The 22638-nt window shown below is 39.7% G+C and overlaps 4 protein-coding genes across 7 annotated transcripts in view; 1 reads left to right on the top strand and 3 right to left on the bottom strand.

Annotated features, from left to right (window-relative positions):
- Positions 1-1726: 1726 nt before the first annotated feature.
- On the bottom strand, positions 1727-6507 carry prlh2r (prolactin releasing hormone 2 receptor). 2 transcript variants are annotated; one of them, XM_024273284.2, is made up of 3 exons: positions 6020-6507; positions 4629-5521; positions 1727-2672 (listed from the first exon to the last, which is right to left on the bottom strand). In XM_024273284.2, exons 2-3 carry the CDS (start codon positions 5517-5519, stop codon positions 2346-2348), a joined length of 1218 nt encoding a protein of 405 aa, XP_024129052.1. In that variant the 5' UTR covers positions 5520-5521; positions 6020-6507; the 3' UTR covers positions 1727-2345. The 2 variants fall into 2 exon arrangements, with proteins under 2 accessions (XP_024129052.1, XP_036065735.1); XM_036209842.1 differs by lacking the exon at positions 6020-6507 and having other exon boundaries at positions 4629-5594.
- A 7130-nt stretch (positions 6508-13637) lies between these two features.
- On the bottom strand, positions 13638-15763 carry ccdc32 (coiled-coil domain containing 32). Its single transcript, XM_024286192.2, has 4 exons — positions 15621-15763; positions 15203-15469; positions 14927-15080; positions 13638-14303 (listed from the first exon to the last, which is right to left on the bottom strand). The coding sequence occupies exons 2-4, from the start codon at positions 15447-15449 to the stop codon at positions 14117-14119; spliced, it is 588 nt and encodes a 195-aa protein (XP_024141960.1). The 5' UTR covers positions 15450-15469; positions 15621-15763; the 3' UTR covers positions 13638-14116.
- Positions 15764-15774: 11 nt separating this feature from the next.
- pcmtl (l-isoaspartyl protein carboxyl methyltransferase, like) lies at positions 15775-19144 on the top strand. Of its 3 annotated transcripts, XM_024286072.2 has the most exons (9): positions 15775-15912; positions 16194-16329; positions 16454-16558; positions 17590-17621; positions 17748-17852; positions 17923-18043; positions 18110-18195; positions 18279-18448; positions 18570-19144. In XM_024286072.2, the coding sequence occupies exons 2-9, from the start codon at positions 16212-16214 to the stop codon at positions 18604-18606; spliced, it is 774 nt and encodes a 257-aa protein (XP_024141840.1). In that variant the 5' UTR covers positions 15775-15912; positions 16194-16211; the 3' UTR covers positions 18607-19144. The 3 variants fall into 3 exon arrangements, with proteins under 3 accessions (XP_024141840.1, XP_024141764.1, XP_024141687.1); XM_024285996.2 differs by lacking the exon at positions 15775-15912 and having other exon boundaries at positions 15927-16329; positions 18534-19144; XM_024285919.2 differs by lacking the exon at positions 15775-15912 and having other exon boundaries at positions 15927-16329.
- Positions 19145-20455: 1311 nt separating this feature from the next.
- LOC112154593 (tigger transposable element-derived protein 1) overlaps positions 20456-22638 on the bottom strand; it is a gene marked incomplete in the record, with an annotated part of 3175 nt that continues 992 nt past the window's right edge. Inside the window, 1 exon segment of the mRNA XM_024285704.2 lies at positions 20456-22541. Coding sequence (XP_024141472.1) covers positions 20579-22381 — 1803 coding nt within the window.

Here is a 22638-nt window from a genome sequence, read left to right on the forward strand (position 1 = left end):
TTTTGTTTAAAAAAAAGTTAATTTTCTCTCAAATTGCAGTTTGCTTTGTATGATTGTTGAGGCTTTCACACTGCAAAAACATGTCCCGTAAAAATTAGTAAAAAAAAATCCTACAATTAAAATAAAATTCTTAAAATAAGCAAAATTCTGCCCGTTTGAAAGGAAAAAATCCCATTTTAAGGAAAAAAAATCTGGTAATTTTTCTCATACTAAAACTTTCAGTCAGAAAGGGTTTTTATTTCCATCAATCTGCCAGGACCTTCAGATATCAATGACACTTTATAGCTAAATCTATAGTTAAAGTTTCAGCTCTCAAAAATTCTGTCTTCACAAATGAGGTTGAAGGTGCAGAACTTCTGCTTGGTTCTAACAACTTTGTTTTGCTGCCTATTGGCGAATGAAGAATAAAACCAAAAGCTGTGTTTACATGTTCTACTAACACAATCTGCTGTTTTGTGGTGCATTTTGGGAAATATCCCAATATTTGAAAATTCTCTAGCGATACCTCCTGTAGGAAAAAAATCCACGAAGTGTCCTTTTAGTTTGTTTTTTGAGTATTTGTCTTTACCAGGTGTATTTTTTTGAGATACTTCCATTAACACCAAGGATGATGTTCCCTCCACATCACAGTCGCAAAGTTGACATTTAAACGTGAAATAGATTTTGAAGCGCATGCTGTGTGTAACCAATGGCACAGCTGCAGCTGAAGGAGAGGGAAAGCATCCACTAATTAAAAGCCAAGAACCAAAGAAATGTTATTTATTAGTATTTTTTTAAATAAAAATAAAGAGCTTCTTGTGTTTTTTGTGTTCTTAAACCAATAAAAGATGAAATCTTTAACTGAAAAGGTTAGAAGGACAACAGGGGGTTGTTCTTCATCTATAGGAGGAACCATTTATTGGTTTATTTTGCAGAACTTCCTTTGTCCCCAAGTCCACACAGCCCCAGGATAGCAACATAACGAGCTCAAACTCAGTAACAACCACTCTGAAAATAAATAGCACACCGAGCCTTTCTTTTATGTCATGCTTCTCTTAAAGGGGCCCCACCATGAAAATTATACTTTTTGAGGTTTTAAATGCATTTTACTGTTTATTCCTCACTATAAAGAACCCCAAAGTGGTACTTTGATCCGTTCGTGCATTTAAGAGTTATCTTCTAAAAATTCTAAAATGTATTTTTTTTTTAAAGGCTGCTACCTCTTTTTCTGTTTCGTGTACCAATACATGTCTTGTCCTCACTGGTAGAAAACATTTAAATAAATGTGGTTTCCGTCCACCTACCCACCTACTATTTTAATCTGCTATGTTCTTGTGTTGCAGGACACACAGTGGATCACTGTAGAAGTCTATGGGATTTTGACTTCTTGGTATTGGAACATGAGGGGGGAGGAGTCACTCAGACCAGTTCTCTTATCCGGTCAATGGTTCTACCCAGCCACGTCTCTACCGCCACCTGTGTGTGGCGGCACAGAAAGCCGCTCTCTATAGTTCTTGTCTGATTGTCAAAACGGTCAAAGCTGGAGGTGATGGATATCTTGGTGACTCCTCAACTTTAAAAAAAACTCGTATTTTTTCCTCGTCTTTCTGCCAGACTGACTGATTCTGAGGATTTCTTGTTTTAATTTAAAAGTCTTTGCTGAAAGTATAAATAATCCCACTTCTGACACCAGCGTGAAAAGGACGATAAAGGACAGCAGGAAACGCCTTAACTTTGACAACAGTCATTTATTTTAACCAAGACTTCACACATCTTTGTGCGATGGTGTAACATAGACTCTGGGTGTTGGCAATCCAAAATCCAATCAAGCCACACAGTAAATGATTGGCACAGAAACACTGTTTAAGTAATCGTTAAATGATCATTAAGTACATTAACAAATAATCTACAAGTTATAAAGGAATTCACCGCATAATTCGTAAAACATTTTCTCTTTGTAGACAGACAGGAGATACTGGTTTGCATTTTTTATTGATTATTCATACATTATTAATACATTTTGAAATCGCAAAGATGCTGGTTGAAAAAACTTGAATAAATGTGTAAATTACATTACATTCTTGTACATAAATGTAATATACATCACCGATATATATAACAGATGGAAAACATTTAATTTCTCTTTTTTTTCTCATATTTTATCACAATAAAATGAAAATTTAGATCAAAGAGGTGCATTTAAACATGCTTAATTCAGCGAAATATAAATCACACCTCCAATATTTTATTTCACTTTAAAAATTGTTCATTTTTAACACCCATTAAGACTTATAAAGTCTGAAAAGTGGATAAATTGAGGTAAATGTATGCATTTGAAGTAAAAAAAAAAAAAGTTAAAACTAACTTTAGCTGTAGTTTTCCTGTGGAATCCTGTCCTGCATGGTAACACCCTGCAAATCGGCAACAATGGTGGAAGTGTAGAGGCGGGCCATTCTATGAGAAGCTGTCATGATGCTCGACCCTTGACCCCTGTCCTTTCCTTTTCCTCTCCGCCGAGACAGGAAGTGGAGACACAGGCAGGATAAGAATTTATTGTGCAATGAGGCGTAAATGAAGGGGTTGTAGCAGGCCGAGCTCATGGCGAGCAGGTGTGCGGATACCTGGATGACATTTACATAGTTCTTCCCCAGGATGGAGAAATCTGTGTCCAGGTCACGTATCAGGTTCACCACCTAGGAAAAAAAACCATGTGACGTAAAAGTCAATTTTTAAAATAAAAGCATCAAATATAGTTTTTTATGAAGAGTTTACTGGCTGTTTCCTAAATATGAAAATGGTACTGAGCGAGTTTGAAGTTCATTTTTAAAAACTTTCTTCTAATGCTACGTTTAATCCAGGCAGATGCTGCTCGTTCAAGAACAAAATTAAAGTATGTTCTTGTTCTTTGTTTTGGATATGGTGTTCACAATGAACAAGCAGGAAGGGGCTTCTTGTTTTTCCTTACTGTTTACTAGCACATTTCTACCACCTACACCTAGTGGTGCACTTCCTAAAAATAACAGGGGCTCCATCCAATCGTCACTACCAATTCCGAGTCTGTTTGAACAAAGTTCGACCTGGTTTAACATGCAATGCGCATCAATCTGCGTGTTCTGTTCATAGAGGCTGAAAACTTGTGTAGCTCCATGTGAACCTGAGAGTTTTGATCAAAGGTTAACCTGGTTTAAAGTGGAACCTGCATTTCATGCCCACGCCTTTTGCATGTAGAACCCAAAAACGATTGTAGAAACTCGCATAGCTACACGTGAACACGAGTCTTGATTGGTCAAAGTTTGACCTAGTTGGACTTGCAACGCACATTCATTGACACGCATAGACGCACATAAAAACAAGAGTTTTGATTGGTCTAAGTTCAGCCTGGTTGGACTTGCAACGCACATTCAATTGCAACTGTTTTTATATGTAGAACCCAAAAATGTTCACAGAAACTAGTCTAGCTAATTGTAAATGTATGGACATTTTTCTGTTAATTCTGAATTTTTTAAACATTTGAATTTTCTTTGTGAATTTTTTTGAACCGTTAATTTTCTATGATCTAGAAATTTGATGGACAAAATCTTGCTTTTTCTGTCTCACAAGCAAAACCATAGCCAGCCAATCAAATCATGACACTGATGTGATGTCAGTGTTTGCTCCATTCTATTGGAGGACAAGATGGCAGCCAACCTGTCCGCTGCTTCTCATTAGCTGCTGTTACACGTGCAAAAATCAGATACAGATCTGTAGATAGACCCTGAAAAACTTTATCTGATTTTAACAAACGTTTACATGCACCACACGTTTGATCGCAATAAATCATTTTGACATGCACAGACCTAAAATACCAGTGACATCCGTAGAGGAAGAAGTACTGTAGCGAGTTCCTTTGTAAACAAACAAAGCTGCATCTTTGAGTGAGATGATTCTCTGAGCGTGGCTTTATCATTATTAATAATAATATTTTTAAGTGACTGTTCGCTCATATTTTTCTAAATTCTTCTGGTCAGTATATTGTTGTTGGCCATATGTACCCAGTGGAAGGTTAGAGTCAGACGTTTACCCTTGGATGCACTTAAAGTCTGTGCAATTAATGCAGCAATGTGCATGTTGGCTGCAAGTTAACATGGGGGAATAACATCAACCGGTTTCTCAGGACTGTTCGGAGCGCGGAGCGGCGTTTTCACATTCAAAAGCCTCCTCCGCTAACTCACATCGTTCTGAAGTCACTCAGAGACACAGTTCTCCTGAGAGATGCTCTAGCAAACGCTGACATCACGTCAGTGTCATGATTTGATTGGCTGGCTATCGTAGATTGACTAGTTACTCTATAATTTACTTGATTCTTTTTAACGGTTGAAAAGTTACAGTAAATCAAAGAACATAAACGCTGGAGCTCCGGTGTTAAAGGGTAAATCTTGTGTTAATACCAGAAACTAATGAAGGACAGAGGCTACACGATTCATTAAAAGTTAATAAACTATTGTCTTTAATTTAGTCAGGTAAAAGCTAATGATGGTTAAGATGTGTGTTTTACGCATGACCTGATTAGTCGACTAATTGGAAAAAATAATTGGTGATTAGTCGACTATCAAAACAATCGTTTTTGGCAGCCCCACTGTAAATCTATTATTTATCTGGTCTTTGTGCACCTGTAAAGGGAGCCAGGAGAAGGCGAAACAGAGAACAGACGCCAGCAGCAGACAGAACGTCTTCCGTCTCCGTCTGCTCCAGGACGCCCGTGCAGACCTCAGCTCCAGGCAGGCGGTCAAACTGGACATGGTCCTTTGCTTCAAGTGATAGGAGATGGCGCAGTAGGAGATGGAGACGGCGGCCAGCGGCACAAAGTAGGAGAAGAGGAGGATGAAGCAGGAGTAGATGAGGCGGCCTCGCTCCTGGCCGTCCCAGAACTCCTCGCATACAGCCATCTCCAGGCCTGCGGCGTGCAGGTCCAGGTAGACGGTGTGGAGTGCGATGGGTGTGGACAAACCCAAGGAGGATAACCAGATGACCACCACCAGACACCAGCAGAACTGGCAGCCCGCTCTTTTGCGGATGGGGTAAGCCACGATGATGTAGCGGTCCACGGCGATGGCCATGAGCGACAGGACGGCGGCGTAGACGGCCGCAGACTGCATGATAGCCACAAAGTGGCACATGTGGTAGCCAAACACCCAACCACGCCTGTCAAAGGCGTAGGACGCCGTCAAGGGGACGCAGAAGACGCACATGACGAGGTCGACGAGGGCCAGGTTGCTGATGAGGAAATTGGTGGTGCTGTGTCTTTTTTTGTTGTGCCAGATGAAGAAGAGGAGGAGGAGGTTCCCAGAGCACGCCACCAGAACCACGGCAGAGTAGAGCGGGATGAAGAGGAGCTTCAGGCTGATGAGAAAGTCAAAGCCGGAGAAGGAGGGGACTGAAAAGAGAGGCGGCGAGAGGAGGAGGTGGGAGGCGTTGCAGCAGGAGGAGAAGGAGGGAGGCGAGTCGGAGATTGAGGCGGAGGAGTTCAGGGCGGATTGATTTAACCCGCTCTTCCAGTCCATCACTGCAGAGGCAAAACCAAATATACGGTTCATTGTCGTCATCCAAATGACCTCACCTTTACTAATCATCTTGAGACGTCTGCAGCTTCATGATTTCATTTGAACTCTTTGATGCAAAAACACTTTTGCTCCAAAATTATCTTAATTTAGCTTCTATACGACAGCAAAAACATTATTTTACTGGTTTTCAGAGCCGTAAATACATAAGGTTAAATTAATCCGGAAGTTTTGAACAAAAACTGATCTGGGAGGTAAAAACATGTTTTTCTTGCTCTGGATTTATCACCCCTTTTCCCTTTAAAACTGTTTTCTGTTCATTTTCTAATTATTTCTTAATCATTTATTACCATATTATCAACTCCAAATAACACTTAGGAACTTTCCGATGCAAAAATGTACACAAAAATTTTAATGTACAGAATATTGGCTAATTCTGAATCAATTTCAAAGCTAATAATTTCAAAATAAAAGCACGTGCAGTACTAAAAAGAGAAAAGTACCTTCAGGAGACGTCCGACGGTGTTGTCTCTGTGGAAGCGAGCCTCGCTGTGGCGCCGTCTCACCTCTTCACCGTGTGCCTCTCTGCTTCAGAATGAGGAGGTCTCTCTTTCTCTGTGTGCCTGAGACCCACACAACAGAGCCTAGTTTTAATCGTGTGAGTCATCTCCTTCAGGCAACATTATAACCATCTCCTTATGAAAATCTTAAAAGATTCACACATTAATTACAACCTTTTCTAAAAAATCCATACCTCCTACTTTTTATTTTTTTTAAATGTTTTGCTGCAAATTTACTCATTTTGAGACCATTCAGAATCAAATGTTTGAATAGAATAAACCATCAAATGTCCTGTAGCAAAACTGGATTCTGAGAAAATCTCCATCAATCTGTTATTATCTGTGAGTTTTAGACAGTGCTGCAACACGTCGATGAAAACAGGATCCAAATTGCTCTGTTGGAAAGCAAAACACGTTCTTTTTTTCCCCAGCAGCAGAGTCATTATTCAAAATACTTAACATTATTTAAGAACTGTTGGTGTCCTTGCACAGGAGAGCAGCGTGAGGCTGTGACGCAGGAAGCCGACAAACAGTGGTCAGAGCCAGAATTAATGGGCATCTAATTTTAGAGACTTACTGTGAAAATAATAATTATCTAAATCAGGTCAATACTTGACGCTGTTTATCTTAATGCCTCGAGCTCGATGATAATTATGGCAATTTATTCACAAAAGGTTTGTGCTGTTCACATGAACCTTGATCTTCACATATGAGTAGTTTTGCTTCATTCATTTTTAATAAAATCTCAGAAAATGTTAAAAAAATAATAATAATGTGACAAATATTCTTGTTTTAATTTAATCTTATATGTGCAATGTAATTTTCTAGGGTTTTCTAAGACGTCGAAGGTGCTTTTTCATTGGCTCCATGTGTGTGACAGGAACAGGATTGTGGTGATCGGGACTCACTTTAGGGGAAAAGATTAGGCTGTGAGCTATGAATTCCTGCAGGAAGGTCAGAGGGGCTATTCTTCTTTTGTCTGATAATATTCCTGTACAGAGTGTAACTTATTTATTGCAGCCATTTCAGGCAAAAGTAATAAAAGCGTGTTTGCCGTTTCTCAAGGTCTTGTGATGGATGCCACGACGAAGAATAAGACGGGCTTGATCTTAATTCTGGGAAAGGTTGGGATACCGTCACAAACATACAAACAAAACTCTGACGTACTGCTATTTTGTAAAAAATATTAATATTTAGAGGTAAATCCGATTATTTTTAACGTTTAAAAAACTTTATTTTACCAATGAGGAGAACAGAGATCATTTGGAGAACCGTTGACATTTTTTTTGTCAGATATGAAGTCGTTGAACCACTTTTAAATTCATAAAATTCTTTTTTATGTGTTTTTAACATGTTTTTTAAGCATTTTTCTCACAATGAAGAACATAAATAGAAAAAAATAAGCTTAAAATTGCATGTGTGAGTGTTTATTTGTTCAACTCGTAGTGAATCAGGAGTAGACAAACAAATGCAAGCTCCCTGCTCTGCTCCATTCCGATGCATCCACATGCAGACAAATAGATCTATGAACGTCTTGGTTTTCAATACTGAACTGGGATTTGGCTCAAAGCTGTACAGATGGATAAACTCCAACTCTGCTCGCCATTTTTACCGTATGGGGTGATGTTAGGTTGGGAGGGTGACGGGAAGGGGGGCAGGGTTGCTCCCACGACTCAGAGCTCCTGCTCCTCTGCAGAAACCATGTCCTAGAAAGCAGCACATTTTTTTTTATTTGAAATAAACAACTTCTAATCCAATCGAATCCAATCTGACTTGACTTGACCCGACCCGACCCGACCCGACCCGACCCGACCCAACCCAACCTAATCCAATCCAATCTACAATGAGCTGCTTCATCTGTTGGATTATTAGTTGTTCCCAGAATTTTCTAAATTATTTTGGGACGTGGAACAATCAGCTACAATACATTTTTTTTTTTTTGGGTCTAGTTTTGTCCTGAAACAGTGTTCCAGTGTTTTTCTGTCTGCCTCTGTCCGCTCTAATTACAGCCAATCATAGCTGAGGGTCGCTCTTACCAAGTTGGGTTCTATTTTTTCCTCATCTATCGATATAATTGACTGTATATGAGAACTGGACAGGGTGACTCCTCCTCTTTCAGGTCTAAAAACAGGAAGTACCTTCTAGCTCCAAGAAGCCAAAATCCAATAGACTTCTATAGAGAAATAAACAGCTACTACATTTGCTAGAATAACCGATCTTGATCTGATATCTTTTTATTGACATGTTCTTGTTAATACTCATTTTTTTCCACATTATTAGCGCAGGTTTTTCAAGTTATAAACGGACCAATCAGATGCCTTAATGAAAGTATGTGGTGTCAAATCCGATGTTTGACAGATTTGTAGTGAAAGGGGTGTGGCCTTCCAACAAGCTCCCTCCTGATTGGTGAGAATGGTTGCCATAGAAGCGATAACTCAGAAAAACTCGGACCAATCACTGCCTGTCTGGCTCCAATATGGCGGCCTCCATTCTGACTTAATTTCATTGGGGCTCGAAGTAAACCATTTACGAGTTTTTATATACAGTCATTGGTTCATATGGGATGAGTTAATTCAGCAGTGTAGAAGATTACACCAAAAATCATCAATTGACATTTGTTGGTTGTTTACTTGGGCCAATACTTCAAATATAAATATAATCTCCCTCTACTGAAATGATCTGGTCCAAATTGGATAATAAAAATCCCAGTTAATGATGGCTTTTGTTTGGTTTAATGTTATAATGGCTTTCTAGTGCAGCAGGTCGAGACGACCTCCAGTACAAATTGTTGCTTTGTTACCAAACTGAACAAAGACTCTGTTGACAATTTTCAGCCCCAAAGTGCTCCGTCTTTAGCCTTGGAACCACGCCTCTTTGTCTTTTTTGTAGCCGATGTTTTGTCTCTTCCAGCCGTCAAATTCAAAGCGAGCTGTTTTCCATCAAAAGATAAAGTGTGGTACTTTCAGCGGTTAATACGCCTTTTTATGTCCTGCAGTGATTGAAAATTGGGTTTAGGGGAGTCGCAGGACGCTTTCTCTTTGTGCGAACTGTAAATCTTCCCATGCAGCACGTGGCAGCAATCACGGGCTCCTTGGCTTTCCAGCCGTACCCTCGGCGTGGCGCAGCTCCAGAGAAACCTCACGTGTGCGTACGACGTGCACGGATAAGTGGTCAATTGAGGGTCTAAAAGCAGGAACCGCTGGGTCTCTTTATTTATCTGTGGTTGTTAAGGCTGAGCGATAAATACAAACAAATCCAAAAATGTTCATCAGATGTCATTGCCGTAAAGATGGAGAAACAAAATGGTTACAAAAAAATGGATGACCTCTGCTGCCTAAGTGGAAAACGTGCAGTAAAATTATTAACTCACTTTTCTATTATGATTAAACAGAAGCAGGTCAGTGGGATCAAACTCGCTCTGGGATTCTTTTTGTTAAATGGAAGAAAGCTCATTGAGACGTCCTAATGACTAAAACACAGATTACACGAGGTCGTTTTCCTGGAAGATATGCGGCTGCCGTTTGACCCCAGACAGCCTGCTGAGCACATCTTAGTCACAGAGATTATTAAATGCACAAAAATGAACTCCAAATTAGCTAAAAGAAGTCCGTTTAATCTCACTGAAGACGGATGGAAGACAAAAATCTCATTAAATTTCCTTCTTTCATTGTTATGCGTCCTTAAGGACAGACGATCAATGAATCAAACCAAAGGTTTGAACTTCAAGGATCCCAATATAATGGAAATCTGGAAAATTATAACTTTACATCTTAAAATTCAAGCTGCACACTTCCTGTTCTTACAGAATAGTATTTTTTAAAATCCTGTTATGTGTGAAAATTATTTTGGTAAAAGCAAAAATAGTTGGAGACTGAATATTTTCTCTTGAAAAAACAAATACTTAATTTTTCCTGCAGATTCTGAGAGAAGCTTTTATTTTGAAGGATCCAAATGACTAAATTCATAAATGAGAATTAATTTGAACTTAAGGAGCTACAAAAAGAAACAAAACTAAAGCAATATAATAAAGAGAATATGATATCATAAAATAAAAAAGGAAAAATGAAATATTCACACTTACAGTGAGAAATAAGTTCTCCCACTTAGAAATCATGTGTCTGACATTTTTATCTGGGTTGGAAATCACATCGGATGATTTTAAAATCATTTGTTTGTATTGTACTGCTGCAAATAAGTTCCTCAAAATCTTGAAATACACGGCCCCGGTCATCCTCTTCTTAATACAGTTTAGTCGTCCTGTCCCATGTTCAATAAACACCCCATAGCATGATGCTAACACCTCCATGCTTCACAATAGGGATGATGTTTTTGGGATGGTGCTCATCATTCTTCTTCTTCCAAACACGGTGAGTGGAATTAAGGCCAAAAAGTTCTATTTTGGTCTCATCTGATCACATGACTTTCTTCCATGACAACACATTCTCATCCCTAAGTCGTCCCATTTTGACACATGGTTAAAGACCGCTCCACGTCACTTTTTGACGTTTTGGGTGTCCTTAACGTCATTTTTTTAAGTGCTGGCTGTTCTAATTAAATCAGGGGTTCGGTCATTTTGGTACCCTAACATGATAGCCTAACCCTAGCCTGGTCCCACATCCGGAACCAGTACCAATCCACGTTCTGTACCAGGTTAGGATACCAGTGTGGTCCACACCCTGGTCCGGAACCGGTACCCGTTTGTGGCCCAGAGGTATGAGAGCCTTGATTTAACTGGAACGGCCAGCACATAAAAAAATAACAAGTTGGAAAGACTCAAAACGTAAAGTTTTGACGTGGAGGGTCCTTAGCTAGGCGTCAAAATGTGACACCTTGGGAATGAGGATGTGTTACCCATGACTCCTCTGGATCATGTAAATGGTCAAACTTAAGACGGGTCTGGACCTGTTGTGGTTTAATCCATAGATGATTTCCAACCATAATGTCTTAGAGTGTTACCAACAGTAACCATGGAAACGGAGGTCCCACCTCTTTGCATGTCATCAACCAACTACTCCTGTGTAGTTCTGGGGTGAATCCTCATCTTTCTTAGGATCTCTAAGACCCCAGGAGGTGAGATCCTGCATGGAACTCTGTCCATGCAGGACAGTCATGTTTAGCTTCTTCCATTTTCTAATAATAGTTAATAATTGCATTTCTAAAATTATACAATGTGATTTCCAGATTTTTTTCTAGATTATGTCTCTCACAGTGGACATGCACATAAGAAGTAAATTTCAGACCGCTTCATGATTTCTAAGTGGGAGAACTTGCAGGGTGTTCAAACATTGTTTTTGCCTCACTAAAGTGGATCATTATAATCAAAAGAAAGAAAAAGGAAGTTATTCATTCAGGCAAGCGTGACCATGGAACATGTGAAAAGTGTAATGAGGATGAATCAGTGACACATTTTCCGAAAAAAAAAGAAAAAAGCGGAAATTGCAACTAAAATTGACGTCTTCCAAGAAAGACCATTGTTAAAGTCAGGAAATAATATTCAAGACTGTTGGGACTTCATTTTTAAATCAAAGAAAAAGACACTGACTTGAAGCTGACAAAAGAAATAAGAAACAAACACATAATAATTATATATTTTGAACTTTTAATCATCAGATTTATAAAGAGAAATTGTGAAACAAGCTTGTAAAAGACGTCGTATTCCTATTATATATATTAAATTATTGCCCATGGGGACACAAACTCGTAATCAGTCAGTCTGATTACCAAAAGGCTGACAAAAAACTGTGTTTAAGGTCAGCGGAGGTCTAATTTCCTGGGCATGGCTCCAGGAGAACGATAAAAAATGTGAAGAAATGGGGAAGAACAACCTCCAAATCCCGTAGAGGTGAACTCCAAAGTGAAAGGACGTCACCATCCATCACTGAGGGGACTTTGTGGAAGAAGACGACCACGGAGGAACGGAGGACGGCAGTGGCGAAATCAAATCAGGAGCCTGGAATTTTCTAGCTTAAGTGGTGATGAGCCAGAGAAGAACGGTTGAGGCAGAAGTGCGGCTCTGTGGTCAGACGCACCAGCTTTGTGAAGAAAAGGAGATTGGAGAGGATTTGTCCCTGACTGTGTCCTCCACGCCAGGCGCAAAAAAATGTCCAAAAAGTCAAACTATCTCAGTTTTTTGTGACTTTCTCTGTTTTTAAGTTGAAAAAATGTTATTATACATATGTATGAAAGAGGGCTTTATAAATAAAGTTTTATTTAGTTTAATTAATGATGGTTTTTGTCAGAAAGTTTTTTCTTGGTCAAAGGTCATAGGTCAAAAGTCACCTAACACAGTTGGATTAGTTCACAGGTGTAGAGGTCTCATGCTTCATAACTTTATTTAAAATATTTTGAAGGACTGATGCCTTCCTGGTTAATTTGTGATTTTTTTTACTAATTATTTTTAACTGTTCTTACATTATTTTAGTGAAAATGATAACTTTCCATAATTAAATGTCTATTTAGTCAAAATGTGAACATTTTTTAGTGCTAATAAACAAAAGATGGTCTATTTAGGTTGCACTGCGGCACCTGAGACAGATTCAAATCCCTTCGCATCACTGTGACAAACAAAATGAGGCAGAAAGAGAAAGAAAGAAAATTATTCAAAATGTTTGACCAAAGGCACATTGCCACTGTCCCTGTAGACCTTTAAGATTATTAACTCTGAAAACATAGGCAGTATTTTGATTGTTTTTACTTTTAATTAAGAGCCTTTATGAAACACTGCAGAGTGTGAGAGCTAGAAATTACAGCGAGATGTGATTTATATCCCAGAGTACTGAAGAGCACTTGTGTTTAACCAGTCATTTCACTTTCCAATGAAAAAATTAATTTGTTTTTATGCTGTGTAATGTTCAATATGTGAAATTATGGTCAATTTGATAAAGTTAAGTTAGAAAATTTGCTATTACAACTAATCTACTACGATTTTCTTTTCTGATTCCAGATTATCCTACAAATTATTTGAAGTAATTTTATTTTTTAGACATAATTAAATTTATTGTGTACAAAAAACAACTGTACATACAAGATTTACTTTTTAGCACAAAGTATATAAAAGTGTTTGTTTCTTTAAAATACATAAGTGTAGAAGATAAATGCACATAAAATGCCAGAGGAAGTTGGATTTTGCAAAATTTCTTAAAACCATTTCCCTCAAAATCACCTTTTTTTTCCTTTAAGGATTCATCTTTTTGCAAAAGATACTTTCTAGTGCAAGATTTTTTAAGAAGTTTGGGGTTAGAGGGGCTCCATGATTTACATTTGTTTTAAAGGTACTGTGTCTACGTCTAAAACCTTAAATTTTTAAATCCTAGCACATTTTTTTCATACAACACTCCCAAATGCTCTTTTTATATGTATTTATTTATTTTTTGCTAAATCTTTTGTGAACGATATTTTTTTCATTTCTGGACCTAAAAGGACACCATACTTTCCTAACAGTGCAAAGTTTGTAAATCTTTTCCCTTGAAGCCAAAGAAACGGTCACTTTAGTGACTTGGTTGTACGCCCTGGACACACTTAAGAGCTTTTAAAAAATATGAAAAAGAAAAAAAAAAAAAGATTTAATCCACAAAATTATGGTTTAATAGAGTTTCAACACTTTAAACACCCTGTAAATGAAGCAGCTACATCTACAAACCAGGAAAAACTTAGCATTCAGGCTTTTTGTGACACGATAACAACAATATAGATTTGATAATGGAATAATATTTACTGGATTATATTACAGTCTGCACAACTTCTGATATCACCGTTAAAATAAAAAAGATGAACAGTTTCCTTCTCTGTAAGCTTCATTTGTAACATGGTACTGCATGTGAGGCTCTGATTTAGAACACCTTCTTCAAAGAAAATGATGTTAAACGACTGTCTCTTATAAGACAGACATACTTGGAGTTCCACAGAGGAGTAATGAGGTTAGGAGACGAACAGAAAGAGCAGCTTTTGGAGGTGAAAAAAATGCCATAAGGGTGGGTGATGAATTGTCAAAGTGAAAGTAGGACCAACAGATTTCTTCCAGAGTTCTGCTTTGAAGCTGTTTCATTTTTCTGGGCTCAGAGCATCGTCTTTGTCGGAGCCGTGCGGCTCCTCCGTTTCCTCCTCGCTTCGCGTTTGATTGGCCTCCGTCGGCTCCGGTTTCTGCGGCGGCCTCAGGAGGTATTCCAGCTCCTCTGCGCTGATGGCCACTTTCTCCGGGATCAGCCACCTCTTGAAGTGTTCCAGAGCGCTGCAGAGGAGGACAGGGAATGAAATATGAAAAGACAGAATCCTTTCATTTATGAAAAGTTTGATTATATAGCTAAAAAATAAAGTGCAAAAATGTTTTTCAACTAAAATAATTTCTAAAAATGAAAATTAAATAAAATTTTGAACACATTTATGGTATGTATTTCATGTCTTTTTCTTTTGTATTTATTTAATTCTAATTGTAAATTAAGAAGGATAAAACTATTCATTTGTGTCTATTTTTTAGGTTTAAGTTAGTGTTTGTTTTTTCTTGCAGAAAGGACCCATCATCCATGCTTGGACGACAAATATTGGAAAAAAAAACAACTTTTATTATAGAAACTAGGCCTGCACAATGAATCACAAATTTATCATTATTGCAAAATCCGACTGTGCGATTCGAGTAGCGCAAAAGACAGGGTAAACTGGGATAAACGGTTACTTTAAATCAAAGGTGCTCACACTTCAGCACCAAGCTACTTTTGAGATTGAGATGAGCTCCGACATGCAACCGGGGTGGATTATTACTGGAATTATTCCCTAAAACTTGTCAGATGTTGCAGATTAGGCCTCAGCGCCACCTTGAATGCATCACATGAAGGCTGAATTAAATCTACATCCCACCTCTCATCCATGTCACCCCCTTGGAAGAGCTCGGAGGTCTGGGCGTCGTGCAGGAACCTGTCCCAGCATTCCTTCTTGGCCTGAGACAGGGAGCGCAGCATCTCCTTGGAGGTCACATCACCTGACTGACCCTTTATCTTCTTCAGGCGGTTCTCTGTGGAATGATGCAAACATGAGGAAATGATGATGATCTGATGAGCACCCAAAGTTTACAGTTATGTTTATGCAACCATAAATTAGAAAACTAAGAAAATAACTCTAAACTATAAGTAGGACCTAAACTGGCGATGTAAGTCTCTGAGTCCTCCATGGGTTCCCAGGCAGCACCGGAGGAACCATTGCTGGTTCTATTTGTCAGTCCATTTTGGAGATCTCCTTCTTGGGTTTCCGGGTAGAATGAGTCCCTGAACTCCGACTCGTTCTCCACGGCTGTTTCGGTTGGAGCTCCCGGCAAACCGGAGCAGATCTCCGTCCAAAGCTCCCCACTGGACCGAACCTCCTGGTTGTCAAAGTCGTCTATCATGGCGCTGCTGGTGTTTTAACCTACACAAAATCAGGGCTCGTTTTAGGTAGCATGCTGGGAATTCTACGGGAATTTTGGTTTGATGAGGGGCTGTTAGGGTTAGCTTCCGTTAAAATGTCCTTACGCTCTTCAATGTTTATACCATCTCGTTAAAATAAAACATTTACTTACCTATAGATGTCGACCAAATTGTTGTTTTCAACAGAAGACAGAAGGTAAAATATATAAGTGTAGTTTTTCTAGCTAACTGTCTCCATGATCCGACAAGCGTTTAACAACAAAACCCCATTTCCTACTTTCTGAGCACACGATTGGCTGCCAGTATCTGTCAATCAGGGTTTTTCAGTTATGATTGGATGATATTTCACATTGGTAGAATACTCTAATCCTATTGGCTGTGGTGTCTGAGGAGGCAGACCGGAAGTGTGTTTTACCTTAAAGTCACGGCGGCCCACTACCAAAGGTAAACAAGCGCAAATGACCTTTATTTAGTTGTTTTATTGAGCACAATATTCTTTTAAAAACTCAATAAGAATGTATTACGCTATACAACTTACATTAATGTCATTAAAATGACATTAACTTTAATAATTTTACTTTTTTGACCAACTGGATAAGGTTCGAGCAACATACCGGCTAATTGTGAAAACAGTTCGATACATATTACGTTCACCCAAGCTTAAATGAATGGTTATGCTGTTAAATGCTGCGGATATTTGTGCACCACGCTGTCCGGTGCTGCAGGGAGCTGCACGTGGGGAGATGCACGCGGCTCTGCGCCTGGCTGTAGTGGCAGTCCCCATGGGTGTGCTCCTGTCCAGGACCATGGCGTGGATGTCCAGTGGCAAAACACACGCAGACCTCATCAGCAGACTAAGAGGTAAAGAGCTTCCACCAGGAGTCATGCTGCTGACAATATTGTAATATTTCAGATCAAGATCATCACATGAAAACGCTAGAATTGTTGTGTGATTATTGCTGTTATGACTTGAGTTCTCCTTCAGATCATGGAGTCATCCGGAGCGATCGGGTATTTGATGCCATGCTGGCAACCGATAGAGGACTTTATTCCAGAGACTATCCTTATACAGACTCTCCACAGACCATAGGTAACGCTGGTTTGTGGAACTTTCCTCTTGTTCCTCTTGTTCTCCAAACTTCTTTCTGCAGTCCATAAACATGCGTCATAGGTTTATGTCTGAAATTTAAAACATCCATGCAGATGGAAATCATGTTTTTTGGTGTTTTTAACATGGTTTTTCATTATGATAAACTTAAATTAAGCTTAAAACTGCATTTCTTTATTCAGGAAAGGATGCCACAGGAAAAGGCAATATAGGAAATACTCGAGCTTCCTGATCCGCTCCATTCTGATGCATCTACTTGTTGACCAGAAACATTTTTGTTTTCCTGGTCTGAGCTGCCATCCGGTTCTAAACTGCACAGCTGAATAGCTCCAATATTGCTCACAATTGTTGTTGCACCGCTAATGTTAGGTTTGGGGTGTGAGGGTCTGTAAGCTAGCAGGAGAGCGCATCAGAGAAAGCTATAACTCTAGAGGCAAATTTCTAATGAACTCCTGCCACTCTGCAGAAACTATGTCCTAGAAAGCGACAGGATTTTTGATTTTGGCTTAAAACAGCATAATCATAATTAAAAGACCGCTGGTAATGCTTTTAAAATAGATCAAAAGATGATTGAAGATAGGCTCCAGCAACTCTGTAACTCCAAGGGACAAAGCAGGCTCAGAAAATAGTTGGATAGATCACCTCTTGAGGTTTAGGATTGGTTTCACAGCATTTCCAGTGCTGGATTTCTTTGGATAATGTGTGCTGGGACCTCAATCACTTGATCTGGTTTATTCCAGAGACACACGATCAGACTGGGGAGTTTGACAATCGACTCAACCGTCAGGATTGTTTGTAGTGAGAAACATTGTTTTCCATTGGGAGGCTGAATCATTAGAGGGACTTGGATTGACAGCAGTAGTGATGATTCAGGATAAAAAAAAACCCACACTAATGGCAGCTATTAGTATCCAATTTTTCTAGAAACTAATGAGGTTTTACATTAAAAAATTTGGTTTACTCTGTTATTGATGCCTTCAAATATTCACTTTTTCAATTTTTTCTTTTTACAGGCTTCAGGGCCACCATCAGCGCACCTCACATGGTGAGTTCTAGAAATAGTTGTTAACTTTTAAAGATTAGTCTTAAAGTTAGAAACTTAAATATCTGCTAAAAAGAACTCTTGAAGTATTCTCATGTATTTGTTGTTTTCTTGGGTTTAACTCGACAGCATGCTCATGCTTTGGAGCTTCTAAGCGACAAACTTTCTGAAGGAGCGTCTGCGTTGGACGTGGGGTCTGGCAGTGGATATCTCACGGCCTGCTTTGCCAGAATGGTAACTTCCAGACAAGTCTTTTGCAATGTTTCTGGGACACAAACAGTCATTTATTCTTTGCTGTGCACAGACAGGGCCGAGTGGTAAAGTGGTCGGCATTGAACACATCGAGGAGCTGGTTCAAATGTCTCTAAAAAACGTGCAGGCCGACGACCCCGTGCTGCTGTCATCCGGACGCATCAGGCTCATCGGTGAGTCGTCGAGCTTCTCAGATGTTTGAACGGAGCGGACATAAATAACTGTCGCTTTGCTTGCAGTGGGAGATGGGAGACTTGGCTATCCAGACGGAGCTCCGTATGATGCTATTCATGTTGGGGCAGCTGCTGCCACAGTTCCCAAAGCTGTAAGCACTGCTTCTTTTAATATTCAGTATGCAGAAACAAAGTAAATCTTACATAACTGCATCTTTTCATTCTGTCCTGGAAGCTCTTGGAGCAGCTGAAGCCAGGCGGGCGCTTGGTTCTCCCAGTGGGCCCTGAAGGTGGCAACCAGGTGCTAGAACAGTATGACCGGCAGAACGACGGGACCTTCACCAAGAAAGCTTTAATGGGAGTGGTCTATGTCCCCCTCACTGACAAGAGGCGCCAGTGGCCGGGGTAAGGCTCCGCCTTTCGGCTAAAATTCCCAAATTTGTTTCTGTCTGAGCCTTCTCCACCCATCGCTCTTTCCTTGTTTCCTCAGAGGCGAGCTCTGACTGCAGTGTGGTTGCCCCCGCAGGAGGTGGCGCTGGTGCTGTACCTCTGGAGCCCTGTAGTCTCCTGCATGTCTCACCGAACGAGCAAGCGCCCGCTGTTCCACCGGGTCGGCACCTAGCAACGTACGAGAGAGGAGTGCTGTTCTGTGCGCCTGAATGGACCCGAGAGTTGAAACCACAGACTGGGTTGTCCCGATTGACCTTTTCCCAGAATCCCTAGAGTCTGTGAGAATGCAATGGTGAATGAGGAAGCAGAATTCTGTTGTTGCTTTGGTTACATGCCGAGTAAGAAACCTTAACATGTCCCACAAAACCTTTAGCAAACAAACTAAGTCAGATATATTTTCATGCGTTTCTAGATGTCTCAAGTGTTTTTTGTTTTAAAAAAATAAGTGTGCCAAAAGAGTTTTTAATAGAAAATCGCAAAATCAGGTAATTTTTTGTGGAAAGCCATTCTAAATAAATCATTATTTAAGATATTCTTTGCCACTAATTTAACATTAAGGTATAAACTAGTTATAAGGGGGAAAAGACATTTATTTTTGTAAAATTTGTGAAAGAATATGAATAAATTTCTCCTTAAACTGTGATAAAAATAGAATTTGCCTAAATGTTTTTGTTTCCTAATATACTCTTGGTTTTTATATATCAGTGAACTACTCTGAAAATATTGAGTAGTGCGAAAAGTTAAAAAATGGTTTACAAAATTTACTCTTATTACCTTGAAAAAGTGCATACTTAAAATTTGAATTGGAAACGTGAAATGCAGAACGAGTAATGTTAAATAAGTAATTCTAAAGACTGCTAATATGTCAGCTACATTTATTATCTTAACTATAAAAGTAATAAATAAAGAGTAAATGTGTTTGTTTTTACAAAGATAAAGCTTAAATGTAAAACTTTACTGACAAAATGTATTAAATTAGCAAAAAAATTAACCTGTTGTTTTAAGAACTACAAATAAAGCACATTAGACATAAATATTGTATCATATTTATGTTCCAGGGCTGCATGGTGGCTCAGTGGTTGGCACTCTCACCTCACAGTGAGAAGGTTCAAATCCCGGCTGGGTCCTTTCTATGTTCTGCCTTCATAAAATAACTGAGGATTTTGAACTGTTTCTTAGGAACATGGGGCCCTGCGACAGATCATCTGTCCAGAATGTACCCAACTTACCCCTGGCGGTAGCTGGGATAGGCTCCAGCAACCATACGACCCCTCATAGGTTTATTGCAGGAAATCAAAACACAAAAAATAATACATTTGTCAAACCTAATTAACACATTTGGTCATAAATTGATTGAAAAATTAAAAAATAGTGCACATACACATGTAAGTTGTGCAATTATGAGTACTAGATGACATTGAATCCATTAAATAGAATGATTGAGTTTATTTGCTTAAAAGATTGGAAAAAACAAATTTATGTCACTCTTGTATTTTACATAACTTTAAAAATTAACATATAGTTCTCACTATACAATTTGTGACATCTATTGCATGTGGAGTTAGTTCTACTTCATCAGTCTAAGAACAGATTAGTAAATAGATCCATATAAGATGGAATACTTATCATCAGAAGACTTGTTTATCCTTCAAAAAAAATAACCTGTGATAGGTAAAATCCATGAAGGAGACCTTTTTATATTTATATAATAAATGGTTTAAGGCTGTAAAATCCTCGCTACATTTTCAAGGCCCTTTTTATCAAACAGGAATGATCATTTTCACATTTTTCTCTCTTGTTTCAACTCTGAAAGTAGACAAATAAGTTCAGGTTTATAAAAAGAAAACAATGAAAACTTGGGCCAGCTCGGACAAAGAAAACAGTCATTTGTCTGCAGCTTTTTCCAACTTGGTTGTTTTGTTTGATTCACCCCAATTTGAATAAAGAAACACTCAAACGCAGTTTTAATCTCAATTTTTTTAATATATTTCCTTCATCTTGAGAAAAATACTAGAACATGTCATTAACACCAAAAGAGTCTTTAACCATCAATGAATCAACAAGGTGGGGGACATCAGAAACTATTTACAGCTCTTCCTCCTTGATCCGCTTCAACATCATTGTGTCCTTCTCCACCGAAGGCCTCGCTGCACATGCGTTTTTGCGAGCCAAGAACTTAGTAATATATAGGTTCTGGCGCTTCTTTCTCTTCTGGTAGAGGAGATGCTTATAAACAGACATGCCTCCTTCTATTAGTTTTGAAAACTGCGTTGAACGAAACCCACAGGGGTCCCATTCTTGCGCAGCTCGCTGCAGGTCACTGGCCATGCTCACCATGGCTTCCAAGCGGTCGAGGGTTAGTCCGTCCTCCTCTTTTACAACAACAACACTGACTTCCTTCTCATCCTCTTCGACCTCCTCCTCGCTTGCCGGCTTGGTCATCTCTGCCAGGTCCTCGTCGGTCAGCGGTTGTGAGTGGGCATCGATCAGAGAGTTAACGTCCTCGGCGGTCATTTCATTGAAGCCGTCTCCCTTGAGCCGCTTAGCCAGACTCACCGCCGTATCCACCACCGAGCGATGGATGTTATCAAGAGAGCCCTCGGTGGGGTTGCGCACTGCCTCTGGCCACAGCTTTTTCCAGCAGGAATTTAAAGTTTCACTTTTCATCTCCTGAATTGCTCTCTGAATATCTTGGAGGCACGTTGCGATGGTGTAGTCACGCCAGTAGTCTTTAAATGAGAATTTTTTGTCAGAGTCCATAGCATCAACAAGGTGTTGCAGAGTGTTGCGCGTGTACAGCGCCTTGAAGGCGCGGATGATGCCTTGATCCATAGGCTGAATCAGCGACGAAGTGTTCGGCGGCAGAAATTCGATTCTCACACCGTCATGCGACAAATCATCAGCGAGGCCTCCAGCGTTGTCTATGAGGAGGAGCACTTTGAAGTCCAGTCCCTTTTCGGCTAAATAGCGCTTGACCTCTGGGATGAAACACCCTTTGAACCAGTTCAGATTCAGCGCTCTTGTCATCCAAGCCATTGCGTTGTGCATCCAGTAAACGGGCAGATCACTCATATTCTTGTCTTTCAGGGCTGTTGGATTTTTTGACCTAGAAATGAGACCCGGTTTTATCATAAAGCCTGCAGCATTTCCACACATAACCAGAGTCACGCGGACTTTTTGGGTCCTGAAACCTGTTTTGGCGTCGTCCTGCATTAAAAATGTGCGAGAGGGCATTCGTTTCCAAAACAATCCCGTGTCATCCATATTAAAAACTTGTTCAGGCTTGTACCGCCCTTCCTCGATTATTGTTTTAAATGTGTTTTTGGCGTAGGCTTCTGCTCCAGCCACATCCGCTGAGACGGCCTCTCCCTGCAGGTAAACATTTTTAAGCCCAACGCGTTTCTGAAATTTGTCAAACCAGCCTTTGCTGGCGTTAAACTGAAACGGTTCTGAGTGAAACGCACTCGTTGATGGACTGGGCTCCTTGCTGCCGTTGACGCCATCGCTGCCCTCAAAAGTTTCATAAAGTATCTTGGCTTTTGTGCGGATAATGTTAGTATCCAGCGTAATGTTCCGTTTCCTGCAGTCACTGATCCACAAAGCTAAAGCAGACTCCATCCTTATGATGGTCTTGTTGCGGACAGTCACCACCCTTTTTGCGTCTTTGTTGAAGCTTATTGCTGCTGTCCTCCTTATATTTTCTTCCTCCTTCTTTATGTAACGAACCGTTGATTCATTTATTCCGTAATGGCGCCCTACGGCGGAGAAGCTTTTACCTTCCTTCAGCATGTCCAGGAGTCCAACTTTTTGTGTGATGGTTAGCATCTTTCTCTGCCTCTTGGGTGCCACCGCAGTCAGCTTTGACGACGCAGAGCGTTTTGACGGCATTATTGAGAAGAAAACGTTCAAACACACAGTACATCAAAGTCATAAAGCTAGCGATCAAAGATCTACAGTAGAGTACAGTATTGTAGTTGGCATTCTGAATCCTTTTTACAGGAGACATGGAGTGGGGGAAGTTATTTTAAAACAGCCAATCAGGACACGTCAAAAAAAAAGTTTATAATCTATTTGGAGTCGTCTATGTTAGAATATTTGTGTTTATCAGACACTTTCTGAGCTGTTATCAGAGTAATTGAACAAGA

The sequence above is a fragment of the Oryzias melastigma genome, linkage group LG22 (assembly GCF_002922805.2).
Source record: "Oryzias melastigma strain HK-1 linkage group LG22, ASM292280v2, whole genome shotgun sequence".
Taxonomy (NCBI): domain Eukaryota; kingdom Metazoa; phylum Chordata; class Actinopteri; order Beloniformes; family Adrianichthyidae; genus Oryzias; species Oryzias melastigma.